Source organism: Phoenix dactylifera, chromosome 2 (genome assembly GCF_051530095.1).
Source record: "Phoenix dactylifera cultivar Ajwa chromosome 2, Ajwa_hap1_PhDact_Kaust_v1.1, whole genome shotgun sequence".
NCBI classification, from domain to species: domain Eukaryota; kingdom Viridiplantae; phylum Streptophyta; class Magnoliopsida; order Arecales; family Arecaceae; genus Phoenix; species Phoenix dactylifera.
Window position 1 is genome coordinate 18644109 of NC_143191.1, and position 11930 is coordinate 18656038.

General features: G+C 36.0%; 1 protein-coding gene across 17 annotated transcripts in view; it reads right to left on the reverse strand.

Moving 5' to 3' along the window:
• The window catches only part of LOC103696370 (ARM repeat superfamily protein), a 49215-nt gene extending 37701 nt beyond the window's left edge, over positions 1-11514 (reverse strand). For 3 of the 17 annotated variants that reach the window (XR_015975172.2, XM_088715520.2, XM_088715514.2), the window contains exons 1-5: positions 11240-11446; positions 7879-8032; positions 7394-7732; positions 6759-6919; positions 2343-2408 (exon numbers count right to left, since the gene is read on the reverse strand). Coding sequence is in view for 15 of the 17 variants with exons in the window: in XM_088715520.2 (XP_088571646.2) it covers positions 2343-2408; positions 6759-6919; positions 7394-7634 (468 nt within the window). In the remaining 2 variants the exon portion in view is untranslated. Of the gene's footprint in view, positions 1-2342; positions 3389-3479; positions 3635-6758; positions 6920-7393; positions 8033-10925; positions 11011-11239 lie in introns of those variants that run through there. The other 14 variants (XM_088715516.2, XM_039118491.3, XM_088715519.2 and 11 more) reach the window with 11 other exon arrangements.
• Between the last annotated feature and the right edge of the window lie 416 nt (positions 11515-11930).

Here is an 11930-nt window from a genome sequence, read left to right on the forward strand (position 1 = left end):
TCCTTCCCATCCTTTCTCCCTTAAATTTTGAATTGAACCCTCTAGTCCTCTCTCGCTCACTCTCACAACCCTCCCCCCTCCCAGTGTCAACCTCAACTCCAAACAATTCTCTCTTCATTTGTCACATCGTTGCACCAAAAGAGGAGTGAGCCAAAGTGGCAAACCCAACGAGGTGGTGGAATTCAGCCCCAAGATGACAAAGGACTAGTTGAAGAATGAAGATGGTTTGGTGATGAGGCCCTCATGATTTGGGGATTTAGATGGATACATAGATTAAGAGAGAGAGAGAGAGAGAGAGAGAATGGGATCTTGAGCAAGGAAGGGAAGGAAAGGAGACAAGTCCATTGAGTTCTCACCAAATACCCAAGAAATGGACCTCATCTTAAAGGACTAAATTCCACTATAATAAAGTAACAACATTATTTATGCACTTCAACCATGAATCCTTTATTGTAGGATCAAAATAACAACTTATAATAGTTTCTTATTTCCACCATAACAAAACATAAAAAACAATAATTAAAAGTAATTGAGTTACTTGCTCAACTTTTAAAAAAAAGGAACTCCTACCATTGCAAGTTCTAGAGAGGGTCAGATGAACGCCGCCTCAACGTCGCATGTGAAAAGGTTGTTTCCATTTTTCCAACCTAAGACCCCTAGATTACAATGGAACAACCTTACCGCTGCATCCAAGCAACAACCCAACCAACCTTACTTGCTCAAATCATTGTTCACCAAACAAATAATTATTTTTCAGCTAGCACATAGTTATAAATTTTGAAAAATATTATTTATTCACATGAACAATGGCCATTACTTTCACTATGTAGCAATTGTTAGGATAAGATAATGGCTTAGAGCCAAGGATCACCAAACAGGTACCGGTACCGGTCGGCGCCGGTACCAGTTCGGTACCAGCTCGTACCGGCACCGAACCGGTTCAGTAATTCTTTTCAAACTTTTGAGAGATTTGTCTCTTTTTCGGCCAAAAAGGCCACAGCTGTGGCCACAAAAATTCAAAAGGGCCACAATGCGCCCGCGCGCTGTGACTTTGGGCTGCCAAAAGCCCACAGTAAATGGAACCGGTACAAACCGGTCGGTTCGCACCAGTTTCTAGCCGAATCGGATGGAATTGTCCGGTTCCGTCCGGTATGCAGTCGGTATGGGCCGATTCCAGCCCGGTAATACTGTAGTTCCAGCCCCATTGGGTCGAAACCATTTCGTACAGTCGAACCGTACCAGTAGGAGCTGGTAGCAGTACGGTTCGAGCTGAACCGGCCAGTACGGACCGGTTCAGCAAACATTGCTTCAAACATATTTGGTTCACCATAGGCAGTCAAATATGAAGGTTGTAAGTTGCCCAAAGTGATTTAGGACCACTCCCAACCAAAATGACTTAGGCACTTATTTTGGAAGTCAAAGAATAAATTGACCACCATGTTGACTACTTCCACCAAACACATGGAAGTGGCTTTTCTGATCTAAATTCCCTTCACTTATGGATAACAAAACACCCCCTTAGTTGCAATTGCTATTTAAAAGCTCAGTATACACGCATAAAAGGTTATGTAGACCTCTAAAACCATTATAATGGTCATTATTTTAATCAATGCAAGGAAAAGATAGTGCCTAAAATCTTGAAAACTTGAATTAGACTTGTATTTCTGATAATCCAGATGGATTACAAAGTAGGAAATTAAGTTGATCATTTAGTTGCCAATTAATGGTTTAGATTATTCAAAAACAGTTTGTACAAGGAGATACAACAAGGAGAAAAGGACCGTCTCTATATACAATTCTTTACATAACCATACATTCTATGTAAACAAAACGTACATTATAATCCTTATATAGTATTCTTTAAAGCTTAAATTAGAAACTATTGGTATATTATAATCTACACACAGGGACATATAACAAGATGAAATTTCAAATGGCAGTGCTTTTTCAAGTCATTAAATCTTCAACAAATATTCTTTTGCATCTCAAGTCTATGCAGGTGTTCTGTCACAGGGATGCAAATGAGAATATGTTGACGCATATTATTCCGAAGTGTCCAACCATGTACTAGCATTTTACAAGAATATGTAACATGAGAAAAGAACCACAGCCATGTACTAGCATTTTATTTAACCACATATTCTATGTAAACCAAACATAAGAAAAGAGTTTACAATGCCAATAATTTCAGGATAAACTCACATTGATAAGAAAATGTATAGCAGTCATCTAATTAAGTTTCTGAACGTAAGTATGAGTTTTAGATTTTAAGGATAGTCGTGCCAAGTTTTCGCATGCGGAGAAAAACAAGCTAGGATTAGAAAATCTTGACAAAGAGAAACCTGATTCATCTCAGATACAAGTTGATTTAGTATCTTCAAACCAATCGAGTAATGATCTGGGGTTGCCTGAAAAATAGACATTAATTGATGCATCACAATTAGCAGCAAATGATAGAATTATGTAAACTTACAGTAACAATTATACTCTGTATAAAACAAATAAAAGGGGCAATCACAAGGTCAGACATTGTAAATTCTATCACATTATAGATGACAGAAATCATTGAAAGCAATATAAACATCTAATTGATGAGTAATGAACACATGATTTAAAGGAACAGCTGCATTTGTCCAAAGTATATCAGATTATAATACATTATTACAAGTAGCCTTATCATCCTCATCATCATCATCAAAAATGTGTTGAGAGCTTAGAAAACTGAACTTATTAGATTTTTCCAACCAAACATTATGATCTAAATTTCTCGTAACCATGGTGATTTCCATATGAACATTAATTTACAGCTGAAGAATGCAAAACTTATTTATATATGAAAATTCAGTGGAATCAAAGAGATTAAGACAGATTTTTTGATGACTCTTTTTTTAATTATAAAGAAATCTTCTAAAGTGGTCAGAAAGAAAGGAATTGAAATGAGTATGTAAAGTATAATTTTTTTTATTGATCACACGGCAGAAGCACTGGAAGAGAGTAACTGATTTTTTTTGTTGAGTAATACGACAACAAGAAACCGAGCCAAAATTGGGTCGAGGGCAGGATTGCACCCAGGTCACTTGTATCCGGCATCCTGCAACTTTACCAACTCAAAGAGTTTGCATTTTTAGCATTTGAAGCAAAATTGAAAATGCTAAAATATGGCTCAAGGAAATAATGTACGTTAATAAATCAAGCAATGATTTTTTAATCCTTAGCCACTAGAGCCACCACCACTCTCAACAAGATCATTCAAATTTTTCATCAAAATTATCACTGAAGTCATCATAAGATCTTCCTTGCCCTTTCACCATCCATAAAGAAACAATTTGAGCCCCTTCTCCTCACCAAGATCTTTGACCTCAACTGACCAAATTAGCCAGCACAGTACCTGCGAAGATCAAGCAAATGCAACAGAATAGTATGACAAATAAGAAGTACAAATTAACAAGAGAACACGTTTTGGGAAAACAGGATGAGACCTTGCGTGGAGCATGCGCCTCAGTTTAGTAAGACAGCTAGCCTGACAGTTTCAATTATGAATAAGATCATTCCCAGTAGTAGGAGATACCCAAATATTCTATGCAGTGTGCCAATTTGGGTAGCTTCAAGACTACATTGGCTTTCATGCCCCCTTCTATACAAATAATGTTTGATCATTAAAGAGGTCTTTCTCCACAAGAGAATACATTCTATTCAATTCTCAACTGAGATAAACAAGGAACACTTTATACTGGGCTCGCTTTAAAAAAAGATACACACCCAAAGGCACTAGAGATCTCAGACATACTAGATTCTGCTAAAAGTTTTTGTTAATTATCTTAAAACTATAATTAGATGAGCAAGTCATCATCAGACAAAAATACTGGCTCAAGGATTTAGGATTGATCAGGAAAAGGTCCCCTCCCTGAAGGCCAGAAAAAGAAAGAGAAAAAAGTATGGTTATATTGGACAGGAAATATGCCAAGGACAGTCTAAAGTGGAAAACCTTTTAAGTGCTTCCGAAAAATCATATCCATCCTCAAAGGAATTTTTCAATTAGTTCATGTATTTCTATACCACGTGGTACATTATACTTCACTATCTTGGATAATTGCCAATTGCAGGAGGAGCACAAAGGTACCCAATATTGTCTTATGTTCTGCATGATCCTTAAAAAGAAATTGGATTATGGTCTGATATCAGGACCATCAATTCCCTGATTTGGCATATACAAATAAAATATTGAATATTACGAATAAAAAAGGTTATTGACTAAGCTATGTCTAATATAAAATTTCTTTGTTATTTGCCCACTTTAGTTGTGTTAAGTTGATTACAATAACCCTTGGTATTGAATCTATTGATACTGAAGGTCTAGCTTAGAAGCACAAGATAATGCAAAGGTTTCCTCAAGGCATCAATGGAGGACCAAGAATAGCTTACAAAAAGCAGATATAACAAGAAGGGAAGGGGAGGGCGCTCAATTTTATGGTTTTCAACAAGATGATGGGGATCAAGCAACAGTGTAGAGTAGCAAGCCACTTTTTATTGCTTTATATAAAATAAAATACTAAACAAACAGTAAGCTCAACTGCTCCAATATGTGTATGTCTACCAACTAGTGCAATTCTATCCATTAATAAATTGCCTTATGGTTTAGGAGAAAAGCAACTTCCTTGGTAAAATCAGTATGATTTGATGACACACACAAACCTTGGGAACATTTCATTGATCAAAGATTGAACGGTAATCCCCAGTACAACTAGGTTAAAATATTGGTGTGGTGGAAAGTGGACTTGCAATAAGCAAGCAGATTCCAATGTTACACAGCTTCAGGATAAGGCATCTGACGCAGAAGCACTCTTTACCACTTGACTTTTCCCTTTTTAGTTTGAGTATAACCAATGGTGGTTTTAGTTGTTTATTTCGATTTTCTTACATCTTAACTAGTTTTATAGGCTATATAATTGGTAAGATTTTTTCTCCTTATTTAGTAGGATCTTTGTCACTATTCAGTTACAAAGTGAATTAGGAAGGCAAAAGGTAATTAAGATTGTGTTTTCAATTGATTTTTTTGGCTTTGCAAATAGGTTTCGTACAATACAAATTTTGCAATTTTGAAAAGTTCGTAACCATAAGACATTATTATCATATGCATGGTTGTCACCTCTTAGCATTGGGGGAAAAAGATGAAGTTATGTTGAACCAAACTTATGAGTTCTTCATATTTGTGTTGTGATTCCATTGATTGAAAGACTTGTGCTACAATTGGTTCACAAAATAAAGGTTGGCATGGAATGTGAATTCCAGGTTTCGACACAATCCACTATTTGGTTTGTACAACAAGAGACGAAATCATATTTTCTTTGAATTATCATTATCTTAAATAAAGGAATTGCAATTGACACTTGAATGGGTGGAATAGTCATTGCCTAGGATTGGGAATGAATAATAACTTTGGCATTAACTATTAGTAGCATTTATGACATAAAATGAGGTTGACTGACGTATTTGGTATGAATAAATTAGCAGCAAAATGAAAAGAACGATTTGGTTAAACATTTACTTTGAGAAAAAACACTTCATTAAGATGAAAACTGACAACAAAAAGGGGCCAGTATAACAACAGAACAGCAACATTTTGGAGTCCCATATGTACATATAATCACAAATGAAACATAGGGAACAATAATTAAAAAGAGCATACAAAGTGTGAGTTATATTAAATATTAAAAATAAAAAGAAATGAAATAATATGCGTGCAACAAATACAAACAATAGAAGTAAGGGCATCCAGATGCATGAAGATCCCACCAGTGGGGTCTGGGGAGGATCAAATGCATGAAGCTTCAATTATTCTCGAGTCTTAGCAGATATATAAAGACCTCTTTAAGCCCTAGATTCATAACCCTGAAGTTAGGTGTATTCCATCTGATAGATTTTTACCTTTCTTTTTAAGAGCATCAATTTTGTTAGTTCATTTTCAATAAAAATTCAGTCTGAACCTAAGAATTCAGCAAGTTATAAGTTTAGCCCCGAGCCTCCTAAGACCCCTGTGTGCTACAAGACAAATTTCCTAACAATGTCCTTGTCAAGGATGCGTGCTTGTGTCTATTTTGGTACCGCATGCTAAGCTCAAGGCTTGGACGAAGGTGGACTTGGCAATGAGAAAGCAACTGTTGCACAATTCTAGGCTAAGGCATTTGCCATGTTCATGACAGTAGTCTGCTTGCTCATCTCTGATGACTGAAAGTAGGTTCCCTAGCATAAGCAGTTTAGTTTCCAGATTTAAAAAAAGGCTGACTGAGCAAAAAGCAAAGGCATGCTACTCTAGGCTACAACATTTGACACAATAGTGATACCACGGTGTATGTTGCATGTGACAAATCAAAAGAGTTAACAACTAAAGGAACCAATAAGATGATAAAAATTGCTTCTAAAAAATTAAAAGACTCAGATTTTGGCAAACTTTATCATGATTTTCGGGTAGCCAACACTCAGCATAATTCAAACTCTGCTCACTCCACGTGAGAGGCGGTCTCTAACTGCTAGAAGCCAATTACTTGATAGAGGGAAAGATAAAGTCTCTTGCATAGTGAAATGAGAATGGGAGAAGCAGCAAGAAAGCATGGTGAAGTTGCTGTGACTTTAATAAACATGTGTCAACAAATATTAGAGATAGTAGACACCTATGTTGGTCCATACTTCTATCTATTTAAAAGTCATGATTGTACAAAAAGACACAGAAAACTAATATTTGATTAGAAGATAGCATATACCTGACTTAAGAAGTTTGTTGCCTCCTTAACAACCTCTCTGAATCTGTCATCATCAAACCACCCGAATTTTGTAATTCGACATAATAGTTGAATCAGAGATCCAGTTACAAAAGTCTGCAGTTCAGATCCTCTAGTTGCTAGATAGTTTATCACATAATTCCCTACATACAAATCACAGATAAGTCAATTTAGAATACTGCAAGAGAAGTAGCAAAAGTATATTTACATGCATAATATATGATCAGAATATAAATGGAAGTACACAAAGAAAAAAACATGATTAAAAAACCAGATGAAAGGATAATTAGATAACATATTAATTTTACAGGCTTCATTATGTCCACCAAAACCAAGATAATGCTATCAGCAATTTAACCATGTGCAGAACGAAATATACAATTGCAACAGCCATAAGGTGAAAACTTTCATGTCACATTCAAACAGTTAAGCAGCAGATGGTAAATAATGTCATAAAGAACATACCATACAAGCAACTAGACTAGAATGATGAAAAGGAAATAAAGTAATTCAATTGAACTGAAACTGGCCAAAAAAATAAAAATAAAAAAAGCCTGTTTATTTGTAAAGATTAATTGTATGTACAAGTTACTATAGATCAGAATAAACAACATTACAGATATCAAGCCGCAACTGCAAAGAAAGGCTGTGCTCTGTCACTTGCTTCAACAAGCTTGAACTAGCCAGCATCAGAGCATAAGGAGTCAAAGCATTATCCAAAATGTATTGGCATTGTGAAATGTAATCAGCGTTCACAGAAAAGCATTTCAAGGTGCTCTCGACATGTGCTCGTTCAGCTGAATCCTGAGTAGTGTAAAGCCTTTCACACAAGGCTTCCAGCTGGGCTAAGCTCTCCATTGATCAGAAACAACCAGAATTTCCAACTTTTCAGATGATCAAGAATCCAAGACTAATGGCAAGTTGGTTCTCCGTCCCGCGTAAAATCGAAATTACATCTACGAGTTTTGATGAAAGCTGCCACAAATTCAGTGCAAAAGTATGCAGATAAAACACAATCTTGGTTCACATACAAAATATTAGTGTGCCAACAAAGTTGAGAAGCTGAAATACATGATACTACCACGACTGTAGCTTTACATACATATGTACAACATGGAATGTCTCAAATGAAATTTGTCCCATGATATACAATGGTCAAGAGAAGCTCAAAACTAAACAAGACACAAGAGAAAAGGCCTGTGAAGTAGATCGACTGTGACTATGCCCCAAGTTCAAGTCCGAGGTAAGCATCAATCCTGCAATAGGAAAATGTTGAGATCAAAAGAAAAAGTCAAGACAAAGTTTCAAACATTCAAAAGAATAAACAAGACAAGCCTATTTAGCATTGATTTTGGAGGGCCAGAAAGCACTTCTTATAGGACCAAAAGCTCTTTGGGTGATTTTAAGGTGTTTAGTAAAAATTTTGAAATCACTTTCTCGCACCTCCAAAAGCTGAAAAAAGTCTATCCAGGAAATGCTCCAATTTGGAGTTTTTGGGCAAAAGTTTTACTTAAGTTGTGTAGGGAAGCTTTTTTTTTTTTTTAGGAAAAAGCTGGCTTGGGAAACCCAGTTAGAATCTCGATGATGGAATTTCTAAAAGTATTAATTTAAAAATAATCTATAAGTTAACAATGCTTTATAATAACATATTTGACGATACAATATAATAACAATATGATATAATATAATATAATATAATATTATTATCATCATTATTATATTATATTATAATAACCATGTTATAACAATGTAATAATATTATGATATAATACTTTTATAATATAATAAAATAAATATATCATATTCTTATATTATCTTAATATTATTTTAATATAATAATATTATAGATTTATAATTAATTTTAAAATTTATTATTCATTATATTATTTAGGTTAAATATCAAAATAAATAATTTATGAATTAAGAATACTTTACAATAGTAGTTTTTGATAGTACAAATAGTAAATAATTGAAAATCACTATGTAATATCCTTTATTATCGCTTCCTTACACTAAAAAGGCACTTTCTTGATTTAGTTACCAAACAAATGTTATAATTCCACAGCATTTCAAAAATGTAGTTATTAAATAGCAAACAACTTTTATTAAAGGCTCTGTAAGCGAAAGCTCTATTAGGGAAAGCACTACTAGCAAAAACTTTATTACCTATAGCAATGCCAAAACAAGGCCTTATGCAATGTCCTACAGTTCTAAATTTAAAAAAAAAATTGTAAGAAAGCAAATGATCTAATTAATTCAGGGAACATGTCATAAAATGAAGCTGAGCATTCAAGAAATCTATTACTTTGGCCAAATGCAACATGCTAAGCCACCATCTAAAGTGCTTAAAAGAACATATGAAAGCTCTACAACCCCAAAGATCAGAATAGTCCATAAACAAATTCTTTTGCAAATAGTCCACCCATTGGTCTTACGTCTTGATAATGAAGTGGGTTGAACAATAGTACTAGATGTCTTTTAAAATATCTCGCAATAATTTGCAAGATTTTGCAGGATGGATTAAACACAAAAAGATACAAGATCCTTCAATTGATTCCATTAGAAATTTCTAAATTATCTCCATGAAATTGCAATGATTGACCATAGTTTGCAATATCACACTATATCAGATCGTACCACATGTACCAACTTGTACCATTAGAAAACCGATACTCAGCATGACGGCATGCCTCCCTTACCAAGTGTTGGTACTAAGAACCATACTATACCAACACTTTACCAGTTGCATACCAGTATGGATACTGAAAGCAGTACCGAAAACCTTGATTTTGATATAATCAATTTATTATTTATATGTTGCTATGCTAGACATATTTTCAAGACATACAGGGAAACTCATAAATAATGTTATCAATGGATAACCTACAAATTCATTCACATTGTTTCACGTTAATTGTTGGTAATCACAAAATAACCGTCTGCAAACAAAAAAGAATAAAGCCAAGAAATATCAAAACCTGCAAAATTTGTCAACATTGTCCTTTCCGAAGAGGATGAATAAATAAGAACATGAGAATAAGAACTCGCATTATGGGTTGGGCCCCACTTTTTGTACTCGATCTTTCTTAACTCGCACTAGATCTTTCTTAACTACAATAAATTCCTCTACCCTCTCAAAAGTAAATCATATTTATTTTAAATCAGTTAAGACAAATTTAAACATCCTATCACATTGTCGCATCATTTATTTCTTAAAGACATTGCATAGAAAGAAAATGATAAGGAAATTCCTAATATGATTGCCCAAGCTGGCCCATATAAGCCTTTAAAACAACAATTAGTGCCCACCAAAATTGGCATATTAGGAATTTCCCATCAATCTTCTTCCCCTCTAACTAGACTTTTCATGATGCACTCTTCATACTTCCATGCCACTAATCAACAGTTCAATATTCAATCACCAATCTTATCACCTAAGCAACTGTCAACCCTAAAGCTACTACTTGCACCTCTTTCTTAACCACCAAGCCAAATCAAGGCATGCAGATCATCCAAGCTCGACTACATTTTACAAACTCAGCAAAAACAACTGGGACTCAAGTCCTCTCAATCCAGGTGACACCCTCCACTGTCCTGAGAAGTCCAAGAACCAGAAAGCACCAATTTTATCCGACAAGATTCAGCAACAAGAGTCCCAAACAACAAAACAAAGATTCCAGAAAACCTGGTAGCATCTCTTGTAAATTTATTCAAGAAATGGAAGGCAGCCATGCCCTTGCTTCACATGCGTGGCATGCAAGCACTCCCTCAAACCACCCCTGCTTGGGGGGATAGAGGCAGGACCTCTACCTTCTACCCATGTCCCTTCTAGCTTTCTGGCTTCTTACAAACACAGCTCCAAACCCTGCTAATGCTTGATGGAAAAGAACAGCAAGACCAAGATTTAGAAAATTGAGATAATCATTGAAATTTCTCATCAAAACGCTACTATTTGTTGCCAAAACCAGAGAATTGAGCACGAGATCCATTCGCGTTGCACCAATCGAATTTCCGTCCTCCACACGATCTCGATCGAACTTGTTTTTCTCATCGGTTTTAATTCCTCTATTCGCACAAATGCGAGCCAATATTCAATCTTCCATCTCCGAACAAAAAAAATTCAATCATCCGATAAAAGCTAGAAATTACACGAGTAGGCCAGGGAAATTTCAATCCAAAACATGCATCACCGCCTCGAATCGATTCCTTCAGAGATTCTTGATGAAGTGATTCCCTACAAACATGCCATCAAAAAAAATCCCAAAAAAGGGGAAAATTTCCTCAGAAACCTCGTGCTCAGATATATTCGCAGATAAAGAAACAAGAGAGTAGGGTGCGATCGCCAGCTACGGGGGCTCGGAATGAGCACGGGAAGTGGAAGGGGTTTAGAGAGAGAAAAGAGTACAAGTACAAAAATATATCGCAACAGAGGAGGAGAATTCGAGAGAGGAAGAGGACGATACCTTCGATTGCGTGACTCCTTGTCTCTCTTCTCTCTCTTTCTCTCGATTTCGTCTCCCCTTCCAGATCGCAGCTATCTGAGAGTTTTAAATGGCGTGGCCAAATCCGGAGGGGAAGGACAGAATGGCGTAAATAATACGACGCTTGTGGGTATTTCTCTGTCCTCCTTGTGGGGAAGAATGCGAAATCGGACTTCCCCGTTTGCGTCTGGAGATTTCGTTTAGGGTTTCCTGGTGTGTATCGCACCCTCGCTTTAGAGATCAAAACCGTCGAGCACAAAACCAGCGGCTCGTCAAGGTGGTCCCTCTATTTTCCACGTCTGGTGCCGAGCTACCTATTTTCCACGCTGCTTGAGACATTCCGCCATAGCTCGCACGTGCAGGGGAATGGGTAGCTATGTTTCTTTGGCCTCCAAGGAGTGCACGATAAAATTGCTTCAAATGTACCCTGCCTGAATTGTTAATCAATTGGTTAGGATTATGCGAATAAAGATGCTTTTGAAGGTTTGGAAGAGAAGGTAGTACAATTGATTTCTTTGTTGCCGTAGATTTTGATATATAGAGTTGCTTAATTTAGATGCCATGGCAGTGGAATTTGACGCAATTTTGCATGCATATTATACTGACCTTGGTCCTCTCGGATTTGCAATTGAATTGAATTTTTTTCATTATTCCATTGCAAGTTACCTGTATG